A 21753-nucleotide genomic window follows, 5' to 3' on the forward strand; every position below is an offset into this window, starting at 1 on the left:
GAGTGGTTTATTAAGAAGGTTGACAGGCGCTGGCTTAGAGTAAGATTTTTCTCTTAATTTTCTTTCTCTCTTAAGGTATCCAAGCCCTCCAATGGGATCTGTCTCAGCACCCAACCTGCCTACAGCAGAAGATAACCTGGAATATGTACGGACTCTGTATGATTTTCCTGGGAATGATGCCGAAGACCTGCCCTTTAAAAAGGGTGAGATCCTAGTGATAATAGAGAAGCCTGAAGAACAGTGGTGGAGTGCCCGGAACAAGGATGGCCGGGTTGGGATGATTCCTGTCCCTTATGTCGAAAAGCTTGTGAGATCCTCACCACACGGAAAGCATGGAAATAGGAATTCCAACAGTTATGGGATCCCAGAACCTGCTCATGCATATGCTCAACCTCAGACCACAACTCCTCTACCTGCAGTTTCCGGTTCTCCTGGGGCAGCAATCACCCCTTTGCCATCCACACAGAATGGACCTGTCTTTGCGAAAGCAATCCAGAAAAGAGTACCCTGTGCTTATGACAAGACTGCCTTGGCATTAGAGGTAAAATCTGTTCAGATTAGCTTTTTGGGTCCTTTGACATTTGGTTTTAATTTTTAGTTTTAGTTTAGTTTCTGCTCATTTAAGCTTATATTCATGGAATTAGAGCACTGGATGATTTTGGAAGATACGCACTGTTAGCATTTCATTTTTAAATTTTTTTATAGAGACGAGGTCTCTGTAATTTTAAAAGAGTTTGCCCAGGCTGATCTCGAGGTCCTGGCCTCAAGCAATCCTCCTACCGTGACCTCCCAAAGTACTGGGATTACAGATGTGAGCCACCATGCCTGGCCCATTATTAGTGTTTCACAGCTTGTTTTGTTCTGTCCTATTCCTTGTTTGCCCCAAATTCTCAGCCTCCTTGCTCTTTTTTGTTTCCAAAGCCTAACAGATTTAGTTTTGCAGTCGTTGGTTTTTCTTCCAGTAAGGAAAGATAATAATTAAGGAAGACCCATGACCTAGAGGCAAAATCAGCATACAGATACATAGCTACTTGTATGGTTCTGTATTTCTAACATTGGAATCAGTTGAGAAATACGAAAATGTCTTAGAATTTCTCTTGAGCTTGGTAGAGGAATGATTTTTTTTTTTTTTGAGACGGAGTCTCGCTCTGTCGCCCAGGCTGGAGTGCAGTGGTACAATCTCCGCTCACTGCAAGCTCCGCCTCCTGGGTTCACGCCTCCCAAGTAGCTGGAACTACAGGCACCCACCACCATGCCTGGCTAATTTTTTTGTATTTTCAGTAGAGACGAGGTTTCACTGTATTAGCCAGGATGGTCTCGATCTCCTGACCGCGTGATCTGCCTGCCTTGGCCTCCCAAATTGCTGGGATTACAGGTGTGAGGCACTGCACCTGACCCAGGAATGATTTTTTTTGAGATGGCGTCTTGCTTTGTCACCCAGGCTCCAGCACAGTGGCATGATCTTGGCTCATTGCAGCCTCTGCCTCCTGGGTTCAAATGATTATCCTGCCTCAGCCTCCTGAGTAGCTGGGATTACAGGTGCCTGCCACCATGCCCATCGAATTTTTGTATTTTTAGTAGAGATGGGGTTTCACCATGTTGGCCAGGCTGGTTTTGAACTCCTGACCTCAGGCGATGTGCCTGCCTTGGCCTCCCAAAGTGCTGGGATTACAGACATGTGTGACCACGCCCAGCCATAGAGGAATGATTTTAAAATACATCAGCCGTTGCCTGTTACGGATTTTGTAAATTAGAATAGCATGAAATAGAACTTGAACATTTTAATTACCAAGTCATTTTCTTTTCTTTTTTTTTTCTTTTTTTTTTTTTTTGAGACAGAGTCTCACTCTATTGCCTTGTTGCCTAAGCTGGAGTGCAGTGACGTGATCTTGGCTCACTGCAACCTCCGCTTCCTGAGTTCAAGTGATTCTCCTGCCTCAGCCTCCCGAGTAGTGGGGACTACAGGCACGCACCACCCTGCCTGACTAATTTTTGTATTTTTAGTAGAGATGGAGTTTCACCATGTTGACCAGGCTGGTCTCGAACTCCTGACCTCAGGTGACCCGCCCGTCTCAGCCCCCAAGTGCTGGGATTACAGGCACGAGCCACTGCACTTGGCCAAGTCATTTTCTTCTAACTAAATACTACTTTTTAAAAAGACTCTTTCTCAGCTGGGCACGGTGGCTCATGCCTGTAATCCCAGCACTTTGGGAGGGCGAGGCTGGTGGATAACTTGAGGTCTGGAGTTTGAGACCAGCCTGGCCAACATGGTGAAACCCCATCTCTACCAAAAAATACAAAAATTAGCCAGACGTGGTGGGCATGCACCTGTAGCCTCAGCTACTCATGAGACTGAGGTGGAACAATCTCTTGAACCAGGGAATTCGAGGTTGCAGTGAGCCGAGATCATGCCACTGCATTTAAGCCTGGGCAATAGGATGAGACCCTATCTCAAAAAAAGGGGGGAGAATGTTGAGAGAGACCCTAAGTGCATTTCAGAAGGATGAAGTAAGGGACCCTGTTGCTTCAAAAAAACCAAATCCTGACTCACCAAACAGCCTGCCCACAGATAAAAGTTAGCTAGAATTGGTTTCATGGGTATTTTTCCATAGGTTGTCCTCAGTGTTTTTTTGGTTTTGTTTTTGTTTTGTTTTGAGATGGAGTTTCGCTCTTGTTGCCCAGGGTGGAGTGCAATGGCACGATCTTGGTTCACTGCAACCTCCGCCTCCTGGATTCAAGCCATTCTCCTGCCTCAGCCTCCGGAGTAGCTGGGATTACAGACATGCACCACCATGCCCAGCTAATTTTTTTGTATTTTTAGTAGAGATGGGGTTTCTCCATGTTGGTCAGGCTGGTCTCAAACTCCTGACCTCAGGTGATCTGCCCTCCTCGGCCTCCCAAAGTGCTGGGATTACAGGCGTGAGCCACCATGCCTGGCCCTCAAGTTTTTCTTTGGACCAGTAGTAGTATCTGAATGAACTGCACCTGAAGGTTTGTTTCAGTGTTTGGTTTTTGCCTCCCTTTCATGTTGGCTATAAAGAAAAGGAGCATTTGAGGCTGTGATGGGGGTCAGGGACTGAGAGGCTCCAGGTCTGAGGAGGCTGCCTCCACAGATAGGAGTGCTGGCTGAGCAGAGCAGGCCTTCCAGCTTTCTTTCTTTTTTTTTTTTTTGAGATGGAGTCTCATTTGTTGCCCAAGCTGGAGTGCAGTTGATATAATCTCAGCTCACTGCAACCTCTGCCTCCTGGGCTCAAGCGATTCTTCTGCCTCAGCCTCTCAAGTAGCTGGGATTACAGGTGCCCGCCACCATACCCGACTGTTTTTAGTAGAGACAGGGTTTCACTATGTTGGCCAGGCTGGTCTTGAACTCCTGGCCTCTGATCGTCTGTCCGCCTCGGCCTCCCAAAGTGCTGGGATTACAGGCATGAGCCGCTGCGCCTGGCCAGGCCTTCCAGCTTTCTCACCCACACACAGACCTGCCTAGGCCCAGGTGCATGCCGCTGGCCTGGTCTACACCTCAGCACCTTAGAATAACACGACGTGCTCTGGGCTGTTAATACCCTGTAGCATGCATTGTGTTTTCAGCCTTTTGAGTCATTTTCACGTCTGTCATAGCATCGGATTGGGGAGCTAGGAGTCAGAGTGGATGTGACTCGTGTGTGTTTGGCAGGTGCTCGTTGAGAACCTTGAAGGTCGAGGCTCCCAGTCAGAATTTTAGGTACCTGCCTGTTGACCTCTGGCTCTAGGATGTGTGTTTTAGAAACCTGTATCTAGTGTGCGTGCATGTGTGCTCATTGGAGCGAGTACTAGGAGGTTGTAGGGAGGAACACCAGGTATTGCAGAAGGGATCACTTACAGCTTGGTGAGTGGGTGGATAAGTAGGTGCCCGAGAGAGGTCAGGAGCAGGAGGAAGGAAGCCTGGTTAATGATTGTGTATTTTAAGATAACCTACATACTTGGCCATTACATAGCTCCTAGTCTCTCTGGCCCCAGAGAGAGGTTCTCCACACCTGAGCCTCATGACACTAACCCAGCCAGCTGAGCTTCAGCCAAGGGTTTGTTTGGTGTTTGACTGAGAGAGAATGTAAATAGGACCTGAGAAATAGACCTTTTTACCAAATTCCATTTAGTGGTATTTCGCTTTCTGTATATTTAAATGAAACTTAGGTTATGGCATAAGTAAATTTTTTTTTTCGAGACTGAGTCTCCACTCACTGCAACCTCCACCTCACAGATTTAAGTGATTCTCGTGCCTCAGCCTCCTGAGTAGCTGGGGTAAATGTTTTTGTGATTGTTATCTTAAACTATTACTAGGATAGTGGTGCCTGTCTGATCTTGTTAAAAACAACTCTTGGGACTTTTGCAATTAGGTTACTGGGAAAAGTATTAAAATTAAAATGAGAAACAGACAAGTAGGACAAAATGTGCCAATAATTGAAGCTTTGTTATTCCCCTAGATAGTATTACAGAGAACGACGATGGCTTAGGTGACTTTATTCCTTAAATTATTTTACAATTTTTTTTAATCTTGATTTTCAAAAGAGGATTCCTGTAAGTAAAGAGATATTTTAAAACCAGTCTGTGTTTAGCTATTTTCTTTTCTTGCTGACTTTTCTGCAAGAAGAGTTGATCCTGAGATTTGATTTGAAGGGGAATATGTGGTATCTGTAAGGCGAGTAGAGCTTGTGTGGTGTGATGAGACTAACGTCACTGAACAGCTGTAGATAGGTGAGCATGCTGGGCAAAGGGCAAAAGTGGCAAAAGGCAGCCAGGGCAGTGGGCTGTTGCCATATCACGAAGGGCTGAGCCGAGGAGATTAACAATTTTCTTGCATTGCTTTCATTTGAGTCATGAAACAGCCAGTTTCTCACAACTGACAAGGTCAGGTTTACAGACAATTTCTTTTATTTATTAATTTTTTATATATGCTTTTATTTTTCCGTGATTACAAACACAACTGAATATCAAATGCACAAAGTAAGAATTATACGGGAAAAAAATCAGATACGTTCATATATATATCACCTTTTCAAGGCTATTTCCATCCAGAATAACCTTGGTTTGCCAGGGCCAGTAGAAAGAAGTCACAAAATCGCCTTTAGTCAAATTTGTGTGTTTGCTTTCTTCTATAATTCCAGTACCTCCACCATCAACGACTTGAGATAGCTGCCAAGGTGTTATATAATCAGTGCCAGTGTCTTCATTCATTCTACAATGAAGGCTGTCACTTCACACTTGGAAGGTTGCACAGTGGCCAGGCAGAGGCGCTCCTCACTTCCCAGATGGGGCAGCCGGGCAGAGGCGCTCCTCACTTCCCAGACGGGGCGGCCGGGCAGAGGCGCTCCTCACATCCCAGACGGGGCGGCCGGGCAGAGGCGCTTCTCACATCCCAGACGGGGTGGCCGGGCAGAGGCGCTCATCACTTCCCAGACGGGGCGGCCAGGCAGAGGCGCTTCTCACTTACCAGACGGGGCGGCCGGGTGGAGGCGCTCCTCACTTCCCAGACAATGGGCGGCTGGGCAGAGGCGCTCCTCACTTCCTAGACGGGGTGGCGGCCGGGCAGAGGCGCTCCTCACATCCCAGACAATGGGCGGCCGGGCAGAGTCGCTCCGCACTTCCTAGACGGGGTGGTGGCCGGGCAGAGACGCTCCTCACATCCCAGACAATGGGTGGCCGGGCAGAGGCGCTCCTCACTTCCTAGACGGGGTGGCGGCCGGGCAGAGGCTGTAATCTCAGCACTTTGGGAGGCCAAGGCAGGCAGCTGGGAGGTGGAGGTTGTAGCGAGCCGAGATCACGCCACTGCACTCCAGCCTGGGCAACATTGAGCATTGAGTGAGCGAGACTCCGTCTGTAATCCCAGCACTTCGGGAGGCCGAGGCGGGCAGATCACTCGAGGTCAGGAGTTGGAGACCAGCCTGACCAACACGGCGAAACCCCGTGTCCACCAAAAATACAAAAACCAGCCAGGCGTGGTGGTGTGCGCCTGCAATCCCAGGCACTCTGCAGGCCGAGGCAGGAGAATCACGGGAGCCCAAGGCAGGGAGGTTCCAGTGAGCCGAGATTATGCCACCGCACCCCAGCCTGGGCAACAGAGGGAGCCCGTCTCAACAAAGAAAGAGGGCGGGGCGGGGGCGGGGGAAGGGAGGGAAACACATCTTTAGAAATAGTACAACTATTAGGAACTCGTAATGAAACTCAAGTCCTGGATGTGCTGCAGATGCATCCCAATAATCAGGGTGGCCTCAAAACCCTGTCTGTCCTCTATAGCACTTTTATAAATGGCCTGCGACATTGACTGAGTGAGATCGAATTTTTCTGTCTTCAAACATCACCACTGATTTCTGTGGATATCCTTAGGGTGACACTCTGATGTAGGGGAGGAAGGGGTTGATGTGCCCGGAGAGCACGGCAACCACGTAGGAGATAATGAAGGCGGCTGACGACCAGGTCACCAAGAGGAAGGGGAGGAAAGCCATTCCCTTCAGGAAGCGCAGCATTGCCCCGCTGTCACCTACGGAGTGCTGTGCCTACAGAGTGTGACGCCGGGGCGTCGGGTTGCTCCGGGCTGCCTGGAGGCGGCGCTATTTATTAATTTTTAAATTTAGAGCAAATGCTTGACTGTCATGTAATATCATTCTCATTCATTTGCATTCCAGTTTGCTTTTCTGACTAAAAGGGAAGAAATATCTTAGCAACTTTAGAATTGTGCTTAACCCTGGGTACACACACCCATGACTATTTGTATGAAAATTTGTATTTAAGTGTCTAAATGCAGCCTTACCTGTGCTTTTCCCCCATGGTATGGCATAAGAAAACAATTGGTGACACAAGCCGGGAATCTGTGGGAATTGAAGTCAGTGGAACAGATCGTGTGGAGGAAAAATAGTTTCCCAGGCTTACAAGTGAGACAAAGTGATTTGGGATGGAATTGATATAAATCAAGCAAAAAGGTTATATTGATACCTTAGGTCATTTAGTTCAATTATTTTCCCAGTGCTTTTAGCCCTCTTCAGTCTAACTCCATGGCCCTCCAGTCTCAACTTGGACACCTCCAAAAAAAACATTCACTTCAACAAAAGTTTATTGAGTGCCTATTATGTGACAGGCTAGGAACTTGGGATACAGTAGTGAACAAAACAAAGATGTCTTTCCTGTGGCACATCTGGAACATAAGTTTCTTTTTTTTTTTTTTTTTTTTTTTTTTTTTTGAGACAGAGTCTTGCTCTGTCTCCCAGGCTGGAGTGCAGTGGCGCCATCTCAGCTCACTGCAAGCTCCACCTCCCGGGCTCACGCCATTATCCTGACTCAGCCTCCCGAGTAGCTGGGACTACAGGCACCTGCCACTGCGCCTGGCTAATTTTTTTTTGTATTTTTTAGTAGAGACGGGGTTTTTCACCATGTTAGCCAGGATGGTCTCCATCTCCTGACCTCGTGATCCGCCCGCCTCGGCCTCCCAAAATGCTGGGATTACAGGCGTGAGCCACCGCGCCTGGCCCATAACAGTTTCATGAGGTGGTCTGTCTCATGTTGTATGGCTCTGGTAGCTGACATGTCTTGTGTTCTGACTCTCCACCAGGGAGAAAGAAGCCACAGCCAGTCCCCTTCTTGTGTTTGCCTAGCCCAGTGTGTGGACTTAAGTGCATGGCCCCATAGTTGTCCCTCTTGAGTTTTGTTGTTGTTGTTGGTTTGGTTTTTATTGGTCTTGTCATACCATCTGTGTACATCTCTGAATCCTTTTTTTTTTTTTTTTTTTTTTTTGAGATGAAGTCTCACTCTTGTCGCCCAGGCTGGAGTGCAATGGCGTGATCTCGGCTCATTGCACCCTCTACCTCCCAGGTTCAAATGATTCTCCTGCCTCAGCCTCCTGAGTAGCTGGGATTACAGGCGCCTGCCAACCACGCCTGGCTAATTTTTATATTTTTAGTAGAGAAAGGGTTTCACCATGTTGGCCAGGCTGGTCTCAAACTCCTAACCTCAGGCAATCCACCCGCCTCAGCCTCCCAAAGTGCTGGGATTATAGGCATGAGCCACCACACCCAGTCTCTGAATCTTTTAAAATCCTGGTTATGTCATCTAGCATATTCATTACCCTCCAGTTTCCTAACTGCAGGTTTTGTAAAAGCACCAACAGATCTTTGTACTAAAGTCCTTCTATGCAGCCTCTCCAGATCTGCCTCTTATATCTATAAAAAGACAGTGAGGTTGATCTGGCGTGACTTGTTCTTGGTGGGCTCATGCTGCTTCCAGATGCTCCACTTCCCATTCTAAATCCTCACAAACCATCTGTTAGCTAATCGCATCCAGAATTTTGTCTGGGTTTCATTTCAAGCTCACTGTTTTACATTTTATGGAATTTGCCATCTTTTGACAAAAAACGAGAGAGTTGACCCTTCCTAAGTCTTCCAGTGTCCTATGATGTAATTTCTCTGTGACAGGAGACTAGTCTTACTCTTACTCCTGCTTGCCAGTGTGTTTGGTCAGCTCTTAAGAACACCCTTTCCTCATCTTTGGTGCTCTTTTTTTTTTTTTTTTTTTTTTTTTGGCATTTTTTTCTTAGTGATACTCAGCGTTCTTTGAGCTCACCAGCATCCTCAACATTCTTGCTCTTCGTTCCCGTAATTGCTCTGTGTCATCTGTAATTGCGTTTTTATAATTTCTTCTTGGATTGTCTTTGCCCCATTTCAAAACCTGTAGTAATTTGGATTACATCTGGTCTCTGTGTCTTTTGAATTGGCCTTCCCAAGGGCCCATGGTACAACTTCCTTTACTGACTGACGTGGAATTAGCAGATTCCCACTTTACCAATTGGTTTTGCTTCATTGCTTAGAATTAAATTTGTATTAGCATTTTCTTCATTGCTACTTCTGCTTGCTGAGGTGAAGTAATCTGCAAAGTAAGTTTAGGTTTCAGTAATACTGATTGGACTTTGTAATCTCTTAGGGATCATCATGAGTTCCTCCTGCTGGGTGGCCTGCAGTGCTGTTGGGCCTGTATGTGTTCATCGTGAAGCATCTGACTCAGCCCTGGGGGTCCATGCGGCAAGCTTACAGCCTCCCATTGTAATGGGGCTTCTGTCCCTCACCTCACGTCACATTCTAGCACGTGAAGCCTTCTTACCAAGGCTTCCCAGAAAGGCCCACAAGTTAGCATTCACCTTAAGCAAGAATCTCAGGTGTGTCCTACCCATGCCGTGGTGGTGTGTGGATGTCTGGTGCCCGAGGAATCATTTCCACTCGCCTCCTTGGACCTTTCATCAGGACTGACCAGGATCCTCCTCCACCCTTCTGTCTTTGACATTGTGTCAGTTGTCCTTCATAGCATCTCAGCTTTATTTCTTCAGTACCAAAAGTGCTTTTTTCCTTGATTATAATACCATGCAAACATAGGAATCTTTAGAAAGTCCTTCAGAATTTTAGAAGATTCTCGTATTTAAAAAAATATAAATATATGTGTTTGTGTATGTGTATATGTATTTTTTTTATATATATATATTTTTGTTGTTGTTGTTGTTGAGATGGAGTCTTGCTCTGTCGCCCAGGCTGGAGTGCAGTGGCGTGATATCAGCTCACTGCAACCTCTGCCTCCTGAGTTCAAGCAGTTCTCTGCCTCAGCCTCCCGAGTAGCTGGGATTACTGGTGCCTGCCACCAGGCCGGGCTTTTTTTTGTATTTTTAGTAGAGATGGGGTTTCACCACCTTGGCCAGGCTGGTCTTGAACTCCTGACCACGTGAGCCACTGCGCCCAGCCCAGAAAAAAATATTTTTGAAAGGTTTTTGTTCCTCTTTCCTAATGTGTAAATTAAATGAGAATGCCATGGAATTGGGGCCCTGGTGTGGTTCAGGCAGGGCCTGTCCCATCCTGGTCATTAGGCTGACCTCTGTTTTCTGTGATAGCTGTTTTCTGGTGGTAGCTGTTGAGTGAGAAGAACCATCAGCTAGGGGTTCACAGAGAGAAGTTTATTCTCATGACTACTCCCACACTAAGAGCTTGAGGTTTATATAATTTGCCAACAATCTACCTTCTGTCTATGAATTTACCTATTCTAGGTACCTGATATAAGTAAAATGATACAATATTTGTCCTTTGGGTCTGAATTATTTCATTGGGTACAATGTTTTCAGAGTTCATCCAGATTGTAGCATATATCAAAACTTCATTCCTTGTCCCAGCATGCGGTGGCTCACACCTGTAATCCCAGTGCTTTGAAAAGCCAAGGTGGGAAGATCACTTGAGGCAAGGAGTTTGAGACCAGCCTGGGCAACATAGTGAGACTCCATCTGTACAGGAAATTAAGATAAAGACTTCATTCCTTTAGGGCTGAATAATATTCCATTGTTATGTATATATCACGTTTTGTTAATTCATTTATCTCTTGATGGATACTTGAGTTGTTTTCGTTATTTTGGCTATAGTGAATAATGCTGCAGTGGACATTGACACACAAATGTTTGAGTCCTTGCTTTCAGTTATTTTGGTTATATGTCTCGGAGTGGATTTCTGGGTCAAATGGGTAATTCTGTGTTTAGCTTTTTTTTTTTTTTTTTTTTTTGAGACGGAGTTTTGCTCTGTTGCCCAGGCTGGAGGTGCAGTGGCACAATCTCGGCTCACTGCAACCTCCATCTCCTGGGTTCAAGCGATTTCTCCTGCCTCAGCCTCCCGAGTAGCTGGGATTACAGGCGTGTGCCACCACACCTGGCTAATTTTTGTATTTTTTAGTAGAGACAGGGTTTTGCCATGTTAGCCAGGCTTCGAACTCCTGACCTCAACTGATCGCTCACCTCAGCCTCCCAAAATGCTGTGATTATAGGCATGAGCCTCGTATGTTTAGCTTTTTGAGGAACTGTCAAACTATTTTCCATAGCAGCTGTACCATATTCCATTCCAGCCAGCAGTATATAAGGGCTCCCTTCACTGCCAAAAAAAATTCTTCCACATCCTCATCAACACTTGTTATTTTCCATATTTTTTATTATAGCCATCTTAGTAGGTGTGAAGTGGTATGTCATTGTGGTTTTGATTTGCATGTTCCTAGTGACTGATGTTGAGCATCTTTTCATATTGGCTGTTGGCAAATCTTTGGATAAATATTTTCAAGTTCTTTGCCCATTTTTTAATTGAGTTATTTGGGCGTTTTTGTTTGTTTTTTATTTTATATTTTTTGAGACAGAGTCTCACTCTGTCGCCCTGGCTGGAGTACAACGGCACGCACGATCTCGACTCACTGCAACTTCTGCCTCCCAGATTCAAGCGATTCTCCTGCCTCAGCCTCCCAAGTAGCCAGGATTACAGGCACTCACCACCATACCCCGCTAATTTTTTGTATTTTTAGTAGAGATGGGGTTTTGCCACGTTGGCCAGGCTCTTCTGGACTCCTAAACTGAGGTGATCCGCCTGCCTTGGCCTCCCAAAGTGCCGGGATTACAGGCGTGAGCCACCATGCCTGAACTTAGTTATTGTATTTAGGCTGTTGTTCCATTTTAAATGACTTTTGTGTATAGTGTGAGATAAGGTTTCAGAGTCTTTCTTTTGCGTGTGGAAATTGGTGCAGTTGTCCCAGCAAGGTTATTCTTTCTCTGTTGAATGGACTTGGCACCCTAGTGAAAAATCAGTTGGCCAAGCTGGGTGTGGTGGTGCATATCTGTAATCTCAGGTACCCTGGAGACTGAGGTGGGAAGATTGCTTGAGCCTAGGAGTTGAAGATCAGCCTAGGCTACATAGTGAGACTCCCACGTGTTAAAAAAAAAAAAAATCACTTGATCATAAATGTGTGGGTTTATTTTTGAACTCTCAGTTCTATTTCATTGTTCTGTATGTCTCTCCATATGCCAGCACCACACTGTTGATTACTATAGCTTTTTGTAGTAATTTCGAAGTCAAGGAAGTGTAAGTCCTCTAACTTTGATGCTTTTCAAGGTTGTTGTGGCTATTCAGGTTCCTTGCAATTCTATATGAATTTGAGGATTGGTTTTCCCATTTCTGCAAAAAAAAAAAAAAAAAAAAAAGGCTATTAGAATTTTGATAGGGATTTTGTTGAATTTGTAGATCACTTTGGGTAGTATTAGCTTTTTTTTTTTTTTTTTTTTGAGATGGAGTCTCGCTCTGTCGCCCAGGCTGGAGTGCAGTGGCGCAATCTCGGCTCACTGCAAGCTCCGCTTCCCGGGTTCACGCCATTCTCCTGCCTCAGCCTCTCTGAGTAGCTGGGACTACAGGTGCCCGCCACCACGCCCGGCTAATTTTTTGTATTTTTAGTAGAGTCGGGGTTTCACCGTGGTCTCGATCTCCTGACCTCATGATCCGCCTGCCTCGGCCTCCCAAAGTGCTGGGATTACAAGCGTGAGCCACCACGCCCGGCCTGCTTTTTTTTTTTTTTTTTTTTTAATGAGACAGGGTCTCACTGTGTTGCCCAGACTGGTCTCAAACTCCTGGGCTCAAGTGATCCTCCTGTCTCAGCCTCCCAAAAGTGCTGGAATTACAGGTGTGAGCCACTGCGCCTAGCCAGTATTAATATCTTAATAATAAGTCTTTCCATCCATTAACACAAATGTTTTTGCATTTATTTAGGTCTTTAATAATCTTTGGTATGCAAGTCTTTCACCATGGTTAAATTATTCTCGGTTTTGTTTTGTTTTGCTTTGTTTTGTTTTGTTTTGACAGTCTTGCTTTGTCACCAGGCTGGAGTGCAGTGGCGCAATCTCGGCTCACTGCAACCTCCGCCTCCCTGGTTCAAGCGATTCTCCTGCCTCAGCCTCCCAAGTAGCTGGGACTACAGGCGCCTGCTACCACGCCTGGCTAATTTTTTGTATTTTTAGTAGAGACAGGGTTTCACGGTGTTAGCCAGGATGGTCTCGATCTCCTGACCTCGTGATCCGCCTGCCTCGGCCTCCCAAAGTGCTGGGATTACAGATGTGAGCCACCACGCCCGGCTTGGAATTACTTTCTTAATTATTCATTACCAATATATAAGACACAACTGATATCTGTGTGTTGATCTCGTACCCTGCAACTTTGCTGAATTTGTATCTTTTCTTATGGAATCTGTGAAGTTTTCTGTATATATGATTGTGTCTTGACTTCTTCCTTTCCAAAAGCCCACATACTCTTGTACCACAGCATACTGGCCTGTGATACCTTTAGCCCTGCCCCCTACCTTTCCCAAATAAAATCTCTGTGTTAACCAGTAAACAGCCCTCTTGAATCAAGTTACTACTCTGAAGGATAGTGGTAATTTTAAGAAAGAGACCAAGTCTTCAGTATTAAAACCCTATTAGATAGCATTCAGTTGTGGGTTTCAGCGCATGAGATTACTTGACTGCTTCCCAGGGCGCACAAACAGGGAGCCTAGCCCTCTTAAAGCCTCTGTCTCTCCAGCTACTCTGGTTCAGGTGCAGGTGCACAGAGAACACAGGGGCAGGCAGTGGACCCATGCAGCTCCATGAGGGCCAGGGGTGTTTGCCTCCTTTGTGTCCTCTGTTGTATCTCTCCACAGCCTACAAATAGATGTTCAATATTTGTTGAATGACTAGAGGAATAAAAGCCACAGAGAGCAAGATGATACCTGTCTGGTGATTATAGTACATGGGCTTTGTTTTGTTTTAGATATTTTGGGGGCTATAAGCCCCTTTGAGAATCCAGTGAAAGTTGTGCAGTCTTCAGAAAAACAGCATACATTCATGCATTTGCATACAACTTCGCAGGATGTTCTTTGATCACTGAGACCCATTCACGTCAGTCAAGTTAGAATTTATGATTCCAGTGTCACCAGTGTACTCCTGATCTTACTTTATGTAACCTGAAAGCATACAATCTCAGAATATCAGTACAGGGAGCAGAGATTGATTATGGAACCAAAAAACTGTTGTGACGACCAGTGCTTGGGCCCTCCAGTGCCTTGACTGCTCTTTGAATCAAGTGCCAGATGCCAGTCAGTAGAGTCATTTCTTGGACAACACTCTGGACAAGTAGGGCTGTAGGAAACTATTGCCAGCAGCAAGAGGTACCCTCTTGCCATTTAACTCTTGATAGACATAAAAGGGCTGACTAGTGTCCCTGGCATATGTGTTTTAGAGTTAATTTGTCCACTCCCCAGGTGCTAAGTGCGGCCAGCCACAAAGATAGTATTTTGACAGTTCTAATAATGACTAGGATTGTCCTTTTCCATAGGGTGAAAATTAATAAAGATGATGCATTAGGTATGTGCTTCCTCTTAATCTGTTGATAAGGTCAGCCACATCTTCCAGGTGTAGTTTGCCCCTTGAACTGAGTTGGTATCTACCCACATCAAGATTGATCTGTCCTGTAAGACTATACTTTCAGGGATTATTTCTATAGTTCATTACTAGAGAAGTTTCTCTGAAGGTGTAGAGCACCCCCCCCCCAAAAAAAAAAAAAACAGATTGATCTGCCCTCCAAAGTGAGTGCTTCTTTAAGCTGGATCCGTGTACCATGAACCCAGAGGAAGAGCACCACACCAGAATAGGGAGTGACGAGGGAAACAGCAAGATGGCTGCCAAGCTACCAACCATTTTAGGATCTGAGCACAAGCACTGTTCGGTAGAGCCATGGAAGAAGCTGGTCCATAGCCAGGCCTGTAACTGGACAGCAGGCTGCATAACAGCCAGGATATCTTTTCTGTGTTGAGATAGAAAACAGCATGAAGAATGATGATGGTGTTTTAGCATGTGGAAACTCCTGCAAGGCCACAATGAGGGACTAATGGTCAAGAGGCCACCAGAAGTCTCTAAGCCATTCTCTTCCTAGGCTGCTGTTTGACCTACTTCTGCTGGTCCAAGTTCCCTCTGTCCAAGCAGTAGCTCCTTGATCCTGTGCTCTGCAGCATTGATTTAGTAGTGTTTTTCTGCCACTTGCTGCTTTTATGTGTTTTCTCTCTCTCTCTCTTTTTTTTTTTTTTTTTCAATAGAAGCTAGGTCTCACTATGTCCCCCAGGCTGGTCTTGAGCATGTGGCCTCAAGTGATCCTCCCACCTTGGCTTCCCAAAATGCTGGGATTACAGGTGTGAGCCACTGCGCCCAGCTACACCAAGTGCAGTGACACAATTTTGGCTCACTGCAACCTCCACCTCCCAGGTTAAAGTGATTCTCCTGCCTCAGCCTCCCTAGTAGTTGAGATTTGGGATTACAGGCATCTGCCACCACGCCTGGTGATTTTTGTATTTTTTAGTAGAGACGAGGTTTTGCCATGTTGGCCATGCTGGTCTCGAACTCCTGACCTCAGGTGATCCATCTGCCTTGGCCTCCCAAAGTGTTGGGATTACAGATGTGAGCCGCTGCACCTAGCCTTTTTCTTTTCTTGTCTTTTTCTTTTTTTTTTTTTTGAGACAAGGTCTCGCTCTGTCACCCAGGCTGGAGTGCAGTGGTGTGATCACAGCTTACTGCACCCCTGCAACCCCTGTCTCCTGCGCTTAAACGATCTTCCCACCTCATTCTCCCAAGTAGCTGGGACTGCAGGTGCATGCCACCACGCCTGGCTCATTTTTGTATTTTAGAGACAGGGTTTCACTGTGTTGCCCACGCTGGTCTTGAACTGCTGGGCTCAAGTGATCCACCCACTTCAGCCTCCCAAAGTGCTGGGATTACAGGTGTGAGCCACTGCGCCCGGCCACTTCGTGCTTTTTACACTGTGTTATTATCTGACAAAGATTCATTGTGTATCCCACTCAAAAGACAGAAGTTTTTTAAGGATATGAACTGACCTGCCCATTTTCCATGGAGTAGATGTTCAGTAAATTTATTTAATTGATTAGGTAGGATCATGTAGAAAGTATCCTGTTGAAGACTGCCAGACTCACAAGTTAATTGGAAGGCGTGAGGTGTGAGTGTTCTTGGCAGCTTTCAATCCTTAGCCTCATCTTTAATCTTCCCGTAGTCTTCCTCGGCTGCTTAGTATCCATCACAGTAATTTTTTAGACCCCGTTTTCAGCCTGTTCCTCATTGGTTTTGAGAGGACCCTTGTTGGTGACAAGGTTGGAAATCCTCTGATATATACAGTGCTGTGCTTCTCAGTGCTAATTCCAGCTCTCCCTTCATGCATCCAAAGGGTATGATCATTAGAGGAGGTGTGGGGTTGGGGGCTGGGTTCTCATTAGAGGGGGCATGGGGTTGGGGGCTGGGTTCTACTCAGGAATCTCTACTCAAGTAACAATCATTTAATTACTGCGAGAACCTTTCAAAGTTGGAAGGAAACTGAGACTTGGGGAACTTAAGCAGTTTGCTACAGTCATGTAGTTTCTAAAAGTGGCAGAACCAGGACATTTGTTTGGTGTCCTGCATGCTCCAAAGTTCATGGCATGGACCACTGGACTGTGCCATAAAAACCTTGTGCCTGTTTTTATTTTGAGATGTGGTCTTGCTGTGTTGCGCCGGCTGGTCTCAAACTCCTAGGCTCAAGCAGTCCTCCCACCTCAGCCTGCCAAGTACCTAGAACTACGGGCACGTACCACTATGCCTGGTTCTATATGTGTTTAAGCAGACAAAAGCTTATTTCTTACTGTCTTAGATCTTAGGTGGGTCTTATATTCAAGTAGTGTTTTTATGGACCTAAGTACACAATACAGAACCTTAGATTAGTGCTCTGCTGAACAGAGTAACACCCTGTCTACAATGGCTACCACCTGAAGGTCTTTTTTTAAAATACACCTTTTTGTGTAATTTGACGTTAACTATTCTCAGAATCATGTGTTCATTTCTGTCCTGTTGGGGTTAGTGGCCAAAATAGAGGGTTAGTGTCGGGGGAAGTGGGGGGGAGCCGCTTTGTGCTCAGAAGCTGTTTCTGTGTGTGTGTGTTTTTGTTTTTGTTTTTTTGAGACAGGGTCTCACTCGGTTGCCCAGTCTGGAGTGCCGTGGCATTATCACGGCTCACTGCAGCCTCAGCCTTATGGGCTCAAGCCATCCTCTCACTTCAGCCTCCTGAGTAGCTGGGACTGCAGTTATGTACCACCACACCTGACTAATTTTTCTATTTTTTAGAAGAGATGAGGTTTCACCATGTTGCCCAGGCTGGTCTCAAACTCCTGACCTCAAGTAATCCCAGGAGTTGGTTACAATGAGCTGTGATCGTGCCACTGCATTCCAGCCTGGGCGACAGACCCCGTCTATAAAAAATAAAAAATTAATGTGCATGGTGGTGCATGCCTGTAGTCACAGCTATTCAAGAGGTGGAGGTGGAAGGATCACTTGAGCCCAGGCGTTAGAGGTTACATCGAGCAGGGATCTCACCACTACACTCCAGCATGGCTAACAGAGTGAGACCCTATGTCTAAATAATAATGTATGGGCCCTTTGGATAAGGTAGTGTTTGTGATTTAATGTAAACTGTCTTTTTCTTGTTGCAGAGAAATGCTAACTTTGTCTTCTTCATCCATACAGGTTGGTGACATCGTGAAAGTCACAAGGATGAATATAAATGGCCAATGGGAAGGCGAGGTGAACGGGCGCAAAGGGCTTTTCCCCTTTACGCACGTCAAAATCTTTGACCCTCAAAACCCAGATGAAAACGAGTGATTGCTGTTGCCCTGTTTCCTGCTGCTTTGTTGTTCTGCCTGTCCTAGTCTCCTTTGAAGTGGGAAAGCATTTTCTCTCATAGGCAAGTCACACTGCATTGCCGAAGTCCAGCTTTCTGCAGACTGGCAGTCGCACACACATTTGGAATGCACACAGCGGCTGCCTCCTGACGTTTGTATCATAGTCGTATTGTCAAAGAGTAGCCGATTTTAGAGTTCTTTTGGATCATAAACTGGAAATACTGATGGAAGCACACAAGTGGAGAGAAGTTGACGAGGAAAGGGTCTTCCTTCTCATTGCTGCCCGTTTGTACATGGGACTGATTCTGTCGTGTTCACCAGAGAAAGCTTGAGGCCATGGCGAGATACTGCATGTTTGCTGTTCTACAAAGCAGTGGCTCAGCTGCCATCTTGCTTTTCTTTGGACAACAGGAAGTGAACCTTAAGGAAGAGAGAATTCTGTCCTAAAACTCCAAAATCTGGCTTTTTTTTCTTTTGTTTTGGAAAACTAATTAATTAGACTTGTGTGGGGGTTTTTTTGGTTTTTTTGTTTGTTTGTTTGTTTTGTTTTTTTTTTTGAGACGGAGTCTCGCTCCGTCACCCAGGCTGGAGTGCAGTGGCACAATCTCGCCTCCCTGCAGTCTCCGCCTCCTGAGTTCAAGCGATTCTCCTGCCTCAGCCTCCCGAGTAGCTGGGACTACAAGCGCGCACACCACGCCCAGCTAATTTTTGTATTTTTAGTAGAGACGGGGTTTCATCATGTTGACCAGGCTGGTCTCGAACTCCTGACTTCAGGTGATCCACCCGCCTCAGCCTCCCAACGTGCTGGGATTACAGCTGTGAGCCGCCGTGCCTGGCCTAGACTTGTGTGTTCTAAACAGGTTAAGTAGTAGGTTGAGTTTTTATGATAGTGCAAGGAATGACTCATGCCTCTGAGCTTCTAAACTGAAGCTGCTGTAACTAAAGGAATCTGAAAAGAACAACCCTGAAGCAGAGGCCTTTATTGTCTTGGTTGCCAGTAGTACCTTGTTTTGCCATGTAGCAGACAACACACAAAATAATGCAGTTGTGGTGTGCCATGCTATGTGCACAGGCCCTTGGATTACTTTGTTTTAAAAAGCATCAGAGTTGGGGGGTACTTTAGGGAAACCTTTGCTTACCTTGTTTTGCCAGTGATAAGAGCAGTGGGTTGGAGGGCAGTTGGCCAGTTTTCTGTTCAGCTTTTCAGTGAATATACCCCTTTAAGGTTAAGACTTAAACTTCCTTAAAAAGTGGGGTTGTTCATAGAATCACTGGGCTCATTAATGAATCGTTAAACTCCACTCACTGACGCCCAGACCTCCGTGCCCAGGCCCAGTCTCGCCAGGCTGCCAGAGAAAGTTGGTGCTGCCCATACTGGTCTCACAGTCTAAGTAAGTGTCTGTGATGCTCCCAAGCAAAGGAAATGCAAGCTCTGGAAATTCGTTAATGTATTTGATGTCTTAGAGTTTTAGTGACTAGGGAGACCATTAACCAGTTTATCATTAACCACTTATCAGTGTATTGATATTAAAGCATTTCCCTGTTAGCTAAAAGAGGCCTGTTCATACAAGCCAGCTGGTATATATGTGTGGTTCATCCATCATCTGCTGCACATAGCAGACTAGAATTCTGGGAACCCTGTGCAATTCAGTCTGCTCTCCCTTCTGGACCCTGGTAAAGACAAGCCTCAGCTCATAGTGAACACAGCAGACCTAGAAATGTAGCAACAGCCTAATGAGTAGCTGTCATTTACTGAGCATCTGCTGTGACTGTGGCCCTGTCTGGAGGTTCCTGGGTTTTGAGATTTAGAGCAATGCATTCTGGAGACAGAACCAGCAAAACAACCATTTTTCGATTTTTCTTTAAGTCAGTATTCCATCAGGCAGATAACTGCCGTATTCATGAATCTTGACAGTGTTCCTGAGACAGAATTAATGGTCAGTTGGGAAAACTATCACCATGGCTTCCCATCTGTGGTTTTCCTCTAAAAGCCTTGGAGATTAGCCCTTCCTTGCCAGTGAGAACGGTGGCCGCCTCCTGCTCTGCACGATCTGCGGCAGTTGCCGCTTCTGGTTAGGTGTGTCAGGTTGGCTCATTTTGGGTTCAGGTCTGGCGTAGCACCCACAAGTGGCAGACATATCACAGTCCCCAAACTCTGCCTAGAAACAGTATTTGCCTTTTGGCCAGTGACATGGTTCATCCTTGCCCATGTTGAGTCGTGAGTGGAGTTTGCAGCAGAGGGAGGAATGTGTGTCTTGTTCAAGGAGGGCACAGACCCTTAGGCCTTTTTCAACCAGATTTAGCTGAAGGGCTTGACACCTTTGAATTACAGCAGTTGACTCAGCGCAAGAAGTATGTGACCATTTTGGAAAGCAACGTTTCCTTTCAGCCCTGTCTACTGACCAATACCCCGACTCACCTTGTGTGGCGCACTTCAGAATCAGATATACCTAGAATATACCTGTGGTTTGTTTTTATAATTAATCAGCTCATTACTTCAGCCCATGAAAATGGCATCCAGGGCTGCCAGGAGATTCAGAGCTCAAAACAAGGTGAGCTTGAGTTCTGCACTCCAGATATGTGCCAAAACTAGTAAAACTGACTGACTTACAGCCTTGTCAATTTTTTTAATCAGGCAGGGATACTCTGTTTTTCACACTAAACATATGAACGCAGCACTGCTGCGTCAGCTCAGCTTCATGCCTGGGTTCCCCACTGGTCTAGGAAGGCTGTTGTGCTCCATAGAGCAGTGCACATCTGACCCAGAGGGTGGGTGTTCATAACTGCTACTTGCTCTGCTCTACCATGTTTAAAGAAATATTTGGATGTTAAATTAACTCACTATGGTTTTTCACCTGGGAAGGAAACAAATTACGTACTAGAGGGCACTGACTGGTTAAAAAGTTGTGTATCCCAGGAAGGACCTGCGGTACAGGAGTCAGCCGTGTCTGTGCTGTGTGGAACCACCTGACGACATGGCTAACGAGGAAGACGATGTGTTGACCGGCTGCCGTTTGAGGACTTTGGTCACCCAGACTAGATACCTTCTGTGCTCATGTTTGGAAAGCTGAAAGGGAAGGACAGCTGTGCCCTCCTGGGAGCTCACGTGTCCCTGGCGCTGTGCTAGCTTTCCTTTACAGCTGTTTACAGACAAGGCAGGCCTGAGGCAGATGGCCACTGCTCTTGTGATGTTTGCTCAGAGGAATATGAACATTTTATTTTTGAAAAGGGATGATGTGGTTTTGTGCCAGGTGTTTATAATTTAATCCTTTAATATTATGGTTATTAATCTCTTAAACATGAATGAATTCTTGATTGTTTTAACACAGTACCTAAGACTAATGCTTTCTGTGGACACCACTGAGCTCTGCCTCAACTCCACCCTCTGGGACCGGAGGACTATGCCCCTGGTAACTGCTGTCAGTGTGGACTCTGTGCTGGTTCTATTTTCTAAAGGAGCAGAAGGACAGGTCTCTGAGACAGGATCGTTGTCCCTACAGGAGGAACAGTGGCCTTGCTTCTTAGACGGTCTTCACTGTGTGTTTTAAAACAAAAACAACAACAACGTAAAACTCTTTTGACCTGTAACTTAAAGATCATAAACTTCAGGCAATAATATTTTCTGTGTAAGCTTTTAAAATTATTTTTGGGGATCATAGCTTGTTTTATTTTGTGCTATAAAATTAACAGTATTAAATGACTTATATTCTTAGAATACATCGAGTGTCTTTTCTTAACAGATTACTGCCTTTTTATTTTTGTATTCCGTTTTACGTTAGTGGTCCCAGCATCAAAACCCTTGTTTCCATGGCCTGTTTGTATATTGTCTCAATAAAACTTGCATCAGCCGGTGGTGGCGGCAGCTTTGGTGTTTCAGTGTCTCCTCAGTCCGCTCCCACTAGCCTCCTGGCAGTTCAGCAGTGGTGAAATCTCTGATGCTCCTCAGAGACCCCTTAGTGCTGCTGCCGACCAAGAGCTAGAATGAAATCTTGGCATCCGCCTATTCCAACACTCGGGCACCCAGAGGAGAACACTTGGGGTCTCCCTCCAAAAGAGAAAAAACCTGGCTCCTAGAGTGTCTGCCTTGTAGGTACTGTATGGGAGCCTAGTGCTTGGCCTTCTGAGCATGAGGCAATAGTTCCCACAGGTTGCACCACCACAGAGAACTTGGAACTTTTTCCTTCTAGGCACCCATATCTGGGGCTTCTAGTAAATATT

The 21753-nt window shown here is 45.8% G+C and overlaps 1 protein-coding gene and 1 pseudogene across 2 annotated transcripts in view; both read left to right on the forward strand.

Annotated features, from left to right (window-relative positions):
• Nucleotides 1-21397, forward strand: part of CRKL (CRK like proto-oncogene, adaptor protein) — a 41372-nt gene extending 19975 nt beyond the window's left edge. Inside the window, exons 2-3 of one of the 2 annotated variants that reach the window (XM_055252357.2) lie at nucleotides 76-541; nucleotides 17381-21397. In XM_055252357.2, coding sequence (XP_055108332.1) covers nucleotides 76-541; nucleotides 17381-17515 — 601 coding nt within the window. In that variant the 3' untranslated portion in view covers nucleotides 17516-21397. The remainder of the gene's footprint in view (nucleotides 1-75; nucleotides 542-17380) is intronic. The other variant, XM_055252358.2, reaches the window with a different exon arrangement.
• LOC129468762 (uncharacterized) lies at nucleotides 14297-14370 on the forward strand (annotated as a pseudogene).
• Nucleotides 21398-21753: the final 356 nt, after the last annotated feature.

Source organism: Symphalangus syndactylus, chromosome 18 (assembly GCF_028878055.3).
Source record: "Symphalangus syndactylus isolate Jambi chromosome 18, NHGRI_mSymSyn1-v2.1_pri, whole genome shotgun sequence".
Classification (NCBI taxonomy): domain Eukaryota; kingdom Metazoa; phylum Chordata; class Mammalia; order Primates; family Hylobatidae; genus Symphalangus; species Symphalangus syndactylus.